A 9714-nucleotide genomic window follows, 5' to 3' on the forward strand; every position below is an offset into this window, starting at 1 on the left:
CATTTTCGAATAATGCATGTATTTATCAGATATGAATTACTGTATATTTCGATTTTTTTTTTCTAAGATCATGACTTAGTTTAAGAAGTTGAAATGTTGGCCACTGTCACTCTTTTTTTTCCACTGTTTTTTTTTTTTTTACTCACCAAGCATTAAAATATAATAATATATAATCCAGACGTAAATAGATTAATCATTACGTTTAGCTTTTAGATTTTTACAATTGGAATTAAAAATATTTTCCCTTCATGCAGCAGCGCAAATTAATATAAATTCCTCAAAAGCGTTTTTACAATAAACACCTCGATTTATCTCATTTATTTAAACATGTCACAATTGAATTTAGAGTAAAATAATCCACAGAAAACGAACCATCTCCTGTGGTTTGCACAGCGTCGGGGGGCTTGCACACGCACACGCTGTGACGTCAGCCTGGAGTTGTGGAGTGGAAAGCCAAGTGGATGGAGGAAGTGGAGATCTCCACCCTCCGGCCTCCCCCTGACACTTCTCATAAATATTACCAAGCTTTATTTGACGGAGTCGCAGAACAAAGTCACACCGTGTCCTGCTTTTGAATCCACCTGCCTCGAAAATCCAGATTCCCGCGGACTTCGTTCTTGGCATCGGTTGTTTCTCACTTTCTTTTTTTCTTTCTTCCACGCCTGTTGCGCTCCCGAGTCCGAGCGCTCGCCGGGAGAAGACGCGCGGCTTCGGGCAGAGTTTTCCCCTCCAGGACGTGTCGGTCCCTCGGTTCCATCCCAGTGGTCGCCCCAAAAAAAAACAGAGGGAGGACGTTCATATGGACTTTGAAAGACAGGAGTCGGGACAGTGGTCGATATAGTTGAAGAATCAAGACGAGGCGCCGCTTGGTTTTATTTGATATATTATTCAACTATATTATATAAAAAAAAGTATCCATGATGAGCAAACCGGCCGGATCAACAAGTGGCTGTCTGGATATTCTCAGTGTCAAATCAAGTAAGTCTTTTTTTTACTTCATCTTTCCGTGCACTTGACCTGTGACACATCTCTGATGGACAAAATCAAAGTTAAAAAAAAAGGATTATATTTGAAATCTACCCAAATATGTGCGTAAAAGTTAGGCTTTATTAAAAAAACGTTTAGTTTAATGTCGAAACATTTTCTTAATCAATTTATTCAGAATATTTTACCCGAAGTGTTAACAAAAAAAAGATTTGACGCAACACTTTATTTTATTCTCCTCTAATCGGTTTCTGCTAAATTTCGACTTTCAAAAGTTGCATTAATCGATTTTTTATGAATCAACGTAACCACTTGTTTGATTTCTCTCCCAATATTGTTTATTTATATTCGCCATTTATATTCGCAACACTCGTTTCCCGCAACAATTACTGAAGGTGTCGTAATATACGATTTGTTTTAATGTTAAAAATCAATTTGCGCATCTCTTTTTTGTCACAAAATCATGGCCTTTTTCCAAACTGAGGCCTTGCGTCAAACATTTACGACGCTTTTACACGCTCACTATATTTACACCAGTATTGTTTCAGTATTATTGGACCCGTTTTCGTAAATTACATTGAAATTCGTGATGGTTTTAATTAGGTGGGAAGAGATAAGAAAAGATGTGATGATGACGAGAGGACGACGCTGAAGATGGGTGGTCAGGGATTCATTTATTCCGTGTGCACGCTGAAAAAAAAAGTAATATCCAGGTTACTCTCCCTGATGGTGATTACGTTAATAGAATGTGCCATATATCTTCCAGCAATTACTGCTGACAATAGAGACGAATTGGACCCCCACAGAGGAAAGTTAAATACATTCCCCCTCCTTACGCCCCCCATGCATTACACTTGATAAAATTGCGCATCATTTATTTTTCATTAAGTACATTAACCTTTTTTCACCAATTCAGTTTGAAATATAAATTATTTGCATTGTTATTATTTTATATATAATATGAGATTGTTGCTTTTTGACCCCAGCCACTGACATACTGATTTAAAAACGCTATTTTTGTGTGGTTTGTGAGAAACTTGCGTGAGGAAAAATGTGACCAAAAGTCGAATTTAAGTTTGGCGGGTTTTTTTTTTTAATATTCAAATTTGACTTATTTATCAATATATGTTTCAGTCAAACCCTATTCTCTGGACCTCATAATGTCATCAGTCATGCCTCGCAACAGGTGAAACATATATTTTGAATGACTTTATCGAGTTCATTTAAAACAAAGATATTTATTTATTATAATCTGATATGTATACAGTTTTAAGTCAAATGGTTAATGATATAATATCAATTATTGTATCAAATACCTGACGCATGAAACATTTTATCTATAAAATGAAATACCAAATAAAAAAATACCAAGATTTTAGTAAAGAAAAAAAAAGAATGACAAAATTGATACGCATTTTTTGGTGACAATTACAGAACGCACGATAGTGATCTGGTTCTATTTTTAGCTCGCAGTTGGAATATAAACACTGCATGTCTGGATGTGTTTAAACACTTGTTGAATATTCGACGAGTATCCTGAAGGCCCTGCGGTTCAAAAGTCTAAAACTTTCCTTCTGATTCTTTAATCACGTGTCAATGGAAGCCTGATAATTCTCTCCTGTGGTCATTGTTGTTCCTGCTGACCGCTTCTTCCCAGGCTACCCTCGCTGCCGGGTCACTGGCGACTCAACGAGCAGGTGGCGAAACGTCAGAGTAATTACATTGACGCGTTTTCCCTCCAGAATTTTTTTTTAAGGGATTTTTTTTCTTCTTCTTCCCCAAATCTTTGTATTTTTTTTTCCTCATCTCGACTTGGTCTCCATTTACATACACTTGATTTGGTGCAACTTGTTGGTGCGCTTTCTTCTCATGGCGCAGTGTCACTCCCTAATCCCGGGCCTATAGACCTGCGGGATAAAGCAGCTGTCGAGTCCCATTATGGAGCGGACTTGGCAGCTTGTCGAGATCCAGGCAGTCAGACGAGCTTCAATGGAGGAAAATCATTAAGTTAACACTTTCCCCTAATGTCTCCATTGTGAGCCGTTGTCTTAGTGCGTTATGACGCTTCCCATGGACCGGACTCTGAACTTTAACATGAATTCCCATGGTCACTCTGAGGGCCCTAACACGCACACACACACACCAGTGGTTTTAAATACATCGAAATGATGCGATTTAGAAACTTCATAAAATAACATTGCATTAACTTTTCTGCAAGTTGAAGTGATGCTGCATTCAAGGCGTCGCTTAACTCGGACACGTTTATAAAACGTTTAAGAAGTGCGTAAAATATAGGCGTATTTCGCCACATTTTATATAGCAATTCTAATAAACTTTAAATGCATATATACGAAAACATTTTTTAAGCCTATCGCATTTTTATTCTTCAAGTTCAATCGTGTATGGAGAAGATTTACCACATTCCTTGAACGCGGAAGTGAAGGTGTCATTTTTTTTGCATCATTGAATAACACTTGAATTAAATTTAAATTTCCAAACAAAAAGGCTTTTTCTAGGTTTCATATTTCAGCAGCTGTGTATACTTACAATAACATATTTACTATTTTGGATTCGAAACATTTCATTTTAACGAGGACTTGTGGATTGCTCGGTATTTTCCGGAAGAACTCGGTATGCGTTATATCTTTTGAATGAAGGTCAAAAACAATGTGCGAAACTAATAACTATTTATTAAAATGTTGTTTATATTTTTCAAATGGCTATTAATTTAGCACTTTAAAGTTAAAAAAAAAGAAGAAGTTTATAACCTGAGAAGGATTAATGAACATTAACACAGCAGAGGCCTAAACATGACAAACTGTGGATTGAATACGTTGACTTATTTTTAATAAAATAAAGTTTTGTAAACTAAATTCATGCATCACCTGTTTATAGCCATGTTTTCGTTCTTAGTAATTCTCCTCACCATGACGATAAAACTAATATTGTACTGGATGCACATAAATATAATTCTTACTAACTATTCCATTACCGATATTACATTGGAACGCATTCTTAAGATAAATATTGGACATTAATCGAGTGGTTGTTTAGGTCATGTATGTTCATTAATTAATACTCAGGCCACGTCCACGTGACGTCAATAAAACTCGAAATGCACATTACATTAGTTTGTTGGAAACAGAGAAGTAATTTAATCATTTAAAAATAAACAAGAGAAAAATAAAAACAAAATAGACACATTAAATGTGAATCTTAGGGCAAGATAGAATAGTTTTTAATGTTAAATAATTACATTTAAAAACACAATCTCAAGAGTACTGGTCATTTCATTTCGGATTATATAAAAATAAAATGGCTATATTGATTTTATGAAGGTTGAGATAATGAAGGTGTATTAAATTATTAGTTATTAGTCCATCATTATTCGTTTCAAACTAGTCGACCCGTACTGTTTTGGTTCATCGAGAGTTTTAATTTGTATTATTATTATTTTCTTCAGGTCGTATCTTAGACATCCCGTGCAAAGTGTGCGGGGACCGGAGCTCAGGGAAGCACTACGGCGTGTACGCGTGTGACGGCTGCTCCGGGTTCTTCAAGAGGAGCATCCGCAGGAACAGGACGTACGTCTGCAAGTCAGGGTCACAGGTGAGCATCAACACCAGCTAACTAGTGAGTCCTAGTAAAAATCAACCATTACTGTCAACCAGTAAGACGGTGAGAGGTTCAGTGGCAGCAGGAAATTAATGTTTTCACCGAAAAGAGCTGAGCTGAGACGCGCTCACACTCTCTTATTTTTGTTATTTTTTTCTCTCCGAACAGGGCGGGTGTCCTGTTGACAAAACCCACAGAAACCAGTGCCGAGCCTGTCGATTGAAAAAGTGTCTGGAAGTGAGCATGAATAAAGACGGTAATTGAATCATCACTTCGGCTATAGTTGCGCTATAATGATGCGTTTGGAGGCGGGAAACTGTGGACGAGAGGATGCGCCTCTGAAGCCAGGCTCAGATGAAGGGAATGCATCCGGAAACAAATCGTTACAGGCGGGATTATTGTTGAGATTTTAGGAAGAAACACGATCTGAAAACTTTATGCATGTCGAATAAATAGTTTAGTTGATAAACTAAATTGATTTTACACTACATTTGGAGGCACTTGAAAAAACACCGTCACGCAAGGGGGGGCAATTATAATTCTTCAAGGGCCACATTAAATTCTGTGAATGTTGTTAGGGACCGTCGAGCAAAAAGAAAGATGAAAAAATCTCTAAAAAAAAGGACATTCTTCATCAGGGCCATGACATTTATTAAGATAAATAAGATGCAATTTTATTCTTGTATACATGTTCTTTATTTAAACATTTCTTCAACTAACTTTAAAAATATATTTTGAGGGATTAATATATACCCAAAAAATTACACACAAAAATGAGGGGAAAAGTAGATCAGTTTTAAGTGAAAATGTAAATTAATAATAAATACAAAATATAAAGACCCGGGACGCACTTTGCCCAGGTCTGCCGTAACGTAATCCAAGTTTAAGAAATGTATTTCAGAATGAAGTAAAGAAAATTAATAAATAATAAGGAAACTAACATTTTTCAAGGACAAAAAAGTTTCACACATTTAAATTTAAAAGACATTTGCAGATGCTTTCATTTTTAAAAATCATTTTGAAGATACATTTTATGTAAATATGTCTTGTTCAAATGTTCAATCATGGGGTTACCTCTAGAACGGAAATTTAGGGTGATTTATAGATTTAGAAGGAGTCTATTTGAAAGACAAATAATGATAAAGAAAGTTTCCAATGATAAATTGATGAATTTAAACTTCATGACCAACTAACTTTTCGCCCGATTGCGTCACAGCCGTCCAGCACGAGAGGGGCCCCCGTACGTCCACCATCCGAAAACAGGTCGCCCTCTATTTCCGGGGTCACAAAGAGGTGAACGGATCGTCGACACATTTCCCGGGCTCATCCCTGCCCGGACCCCCCTTCTTCACCACCGTCACACAGCTGGAGCCCCACAACCTGGAGATGAGCTCGGTGGCCACCACACCTGAGAGACAAACCCTGGTGGGGCTGGCTCAGCCCACCCCCAAGGTACCGAGTCCCATGAATCCATCCCGGCACATTCAATACTGGTTATATTAACTTAAACTTTTGTACCGACGGGATTATTTTTCCTGTGCGAGGGTTAGAAGTTGAAATTCTTGCCCCGCTTAACGAGCTTGTAATCCACCAATTAGATTTCTCTCTGTAAATCCGCCACAAGCTCTACTAATGACTGTCATGAGCAGGCGCCGTGGCTTGGAGTTTGAACTGTAAACACAACTCTGGCCGAGGTAAATAACAACAGAACTTTGTTCTGCAGTATCCCCACGAGGTCAGCGGGACGCCCATGTACCTGTACGAGGTGGCCACGGAGTCGGTGTGCGAGTCGGCGGCACGACTCCTGTTCATGAGCATCAAGTGGGCCAAGAGTGTTCCCGCCTTCTCCACGCTGCCCCTGACCGACCAGGTGAGACCGATGAAGAAGCAATGATTTAATAAATGTTGATTTAATACATCTTTTCCATTTCTCTGAGATGCTTTTATTGTATTTATTGTTTATCAATATTCTGTATTGTCTCTTTGAGTTGAACCACCATTGTTCATTTGAACGTGTATAAGTTTTTATACACATCACAATTTATTTATGATGGTATCTATTACCATTATATTCTCTTGTATATATATATAATGCTCTTAATCGCATGTTTACTATATTTATAATTATATTAGTAATTATATTCATTTTTTATTATGGATTTAACTTTTGTTTACAGTATTCTTAAAAAATAATCAACTTCTACAAATTACATAATAGTATTAGTCATTTAATAATTAGTATTGGAATTAAAGCTATTTAATATCAATATATACTTACCTTAAGTATAATGGTATAACGTATTATGTATATTGATAGTAAGTAAGTAAGTAAGTAAGTAATTTTTATTTGTATAACGCTTTTCCAGACCAGGGTCACAAAGCGCTTAAACAATCAAAACAATATTCAATAAAGTATATACTAAAAAGATCAAGATAAAACTGATAACAGTTTAATTAAAAAAATGCTTTTTTTTTAAATTAATTAATTAATACTTTTTTACCAAAATATATTTTTCATGATTAAGTTTTTTCCGGAAATAATTATTATTTATCCGAGTATTTTAATGTTATTGGTGTCATTATAACATTGTGTTAAGATGAATTAAGTTAATGACCATTTAAAAAAATTTAAAAAAAAAGGTATAAAGGTCCATATACAGTCGTGATACATTGAAGCAGACATGATTAAAACATTCAAGAAATTGTTTGAGAAACTGACATTCTGCTTGTTGCACTTGAAAAGTGGATGAAAACTTACAAATTCTGCTTCACAGTTGATTCTGTTGGAGGACGCTTGGCGGGAACTCTTCGTCCTGGGCATCGCTCAGTGGGCCATCCCCGTGGACTCCACCACCCTCCTGGCCGTCTCAGGTACAGCTCGTCCCAGCAGACAACCGCGAGTCTGTCGGCCTCAACATTGACCCACTTTTCTCACGCGTCACCGCAGGGATGAACACAGAAAACACTGAGTCTCAGCGGATGAACAAGATCATGTCCGAGATCCAGGCGCTCCAGGAGGTGGTGACCAGGTTCAGACAGATGCGTCTCGACGCCACCGAGTTCGCCTGCTTGAAGTGCATCGTGACGTTCAAAGCTGGTGAGAAGAGCTTTAAGTTATTCTGATACTTTCCCTGTTACCTCCTCTTTTTGTTTAACACCTGTATTCCGTGTTGCAGTTCCAGCTCACGGCGGCTCCGAGCTCAGAAGTTTCCGAAACGCGAGTGCCATCGCAGCGCTACAGGACGAGGCACAGTTAACGCTAAACAGCTACATCCACAGCAGGTACAACATTTGGTTCGATTCTTTGAATTTATCACAGTGTTGCTGAGAACAAATTCAGGACTGATTTCTTTAGACCATTGCTGTGTCTTAAATCGCATACTAGCGTACTCAAAGTTAGTATTTTTAGTGTGTAAGTGCGTCTCAATTCTTAGTATGCGAAATTTAGTGCGCCATGCACACTAAATTGGCGTACTAAAACGCCCACAAAACTGAGCATGGTTCGATGGACACTAACCACCCTAAACGTCTGCCATCTTAATGACGTTTTAAACGGAAGTTACGTCATATATATATGCATATATATGCATATACTTACAGGTGTATTTTCAGCAGCAGTAGGAGGATAAACACGTCTTTGCTGCTGATACCAGCTTAAATATCTGGCGAATATTTCGATTCTCATATTTTTCTTTATTTATTTTTCCAAACCCGAACCATATATAATGAATTGATATCAAGAAGAAGATACAACTGTCAATTCACTTTGCGCCGCTTTTCGGCAAAGGCTTTTCTTTACGGTAACCAGAACAACTCCAGTTAACATAATGAAACATGGTCCTCTCAGAGCGACGTGACATTGACACGGAAAAAGAAGATTTGACTAATGGACAAACAAATATCTAGGAAAATTACTACCAGAGGTATTACCATCTGCCCTTGGTGTTACTGTCCACATGTAGTATCAAGCGGTGACACTGTTTGACTAAAGTCTAACAGGAAGGGTGGTTGACTTAGTTGCTTGTCAGACAAACTGCTACAATCTATTGGAAAAAACTTCAAGGCACCGTTTCTTAGAACAAAGTTTCACCGTCGGCGTTGTGTTTTCCCAGGTACCCGACTCAGCCGTGTCGTTTCGGAAAGCTGCTTCTCCTGCTGCCGGCGTTGCGCTCCGTCGGTCCGACCACCATCGAAGAGGTCTTCTTCAAGAAGACCATCGGCAACGTCCCAATCACCCGACTACTGTCCGACATGTACAAATCCAGCGATATATGAATCAACCTCCAAACGGTTCACCGGGAAGACTTACGGAGACTCTTGAGCGACTATTTAAGGAAAGAAAAAAAAAAAAAGGACGTTCACTCAAGTGACTCAAGACTGCGACAGCTGCAATCCACTGTTTAGCCTGATAACTGTCAGTCTAGGTAGGATGTAACCGTCATGATAGATTCACCTGTATAGGAAACCTGCCGTCGATCTTGGAGCGAAACCCATTTGAGGAAAAAAAAAAACTTTGTGAGACCAATGAGCTTGACGACCAATTCAATCATGCATTGCTGTGTTCAATCCCCAATGAAGGAAACCAAAAACGATGCATGAGTCAAAAAAGAGCGCATGCCAGTCGAGGTCCTTTGATCCGGTGCTGCAACCAAACGCAAAGGGTGAACCGACGCCCCCCCCCCGACACCCTTGCCAGGAATGAGGTGTGGCTTTACAACGTACTTGCCATCTCAGCCGTGTGGCCAACGCTCGGTTCTGAAGGCGCAACGTTTTAAAAATGTCTATAAAAAGGTTGACTCTGTGACACTAACACTGATATTGATCAAATATTGTTCAGCACTTGGAAACATTTTGACTGTTTTTATCTTTGTTGTGAATATCTGGAGTTATAACTATTTAAAGGTTGTAACTAAAAGAATAAAGTCAGCCATTTAATATAGCTGAGATACAAAGCCACCGCATTGCTTCCTCACTTGCTTCCTCACAGCTATCTTGGGTAAAGATTTACGAAACAAGAAAAGAATGCAGAAGCAACATTGAAGGTCCGGTAGAGTAGAGAACACTTTCTTGGAACCTCCTCTCATCCTCAGCAGGTAGTGCAAGGTCCCATTTATC

At 38.4% G+C, this 9714-nt stretch overlaps 1 protein-coding gene across 1 annotated transcript; it reads left to right on the top strand.

Moving 5' to 3' along the window:
• Nucleotides 1–446: 446 nt before the first annotated feature.
• Nucleotides 447–9555, top strand: nr2e1 (nuclear receptor subfamily 2, group E, member 1). Its single transcript, XM_087805725.1, has 9 exons — nucleotides 447–978; nucleotides 4448–4593; nucleotides 4768–4855; nucleotides 5816–6051; nucleotides 6323–6469; nucleotides 7374–7470; nucleotides 7547–7696; nucleotides 7776–7881; nucleotides 8712–9555. Exons 1-9 carry the CDS (start codon nucleotides 918–920, stop codon nucleotides 8872–8874), a joined length of 1194 nt encoding a protein of 397 aa, XP_087661851.1. The 5' UTR covers nucleotides 447–917; the 3' UTR covers nucleotides 8875–9555.
• Nucleotides 9556–9714: the final 159 nt, after the last annotated feature.

This window comes from Callionymus lyra, chromosome 13 (genome assembly GCF_982586985.1).
Source record: "Callionymus lyra chromosome 13, fCalLyr1.hap1.1, whole genome shotgun sequence".
In the NCBI taxonomy this organism is placed as follows: domain Eukaryota; kingdom Metazoa; phylum Chordata; class Actinopteri; order Syngnathiformes; family Callionymidae; genus Callionymus; species Callionymus lyra.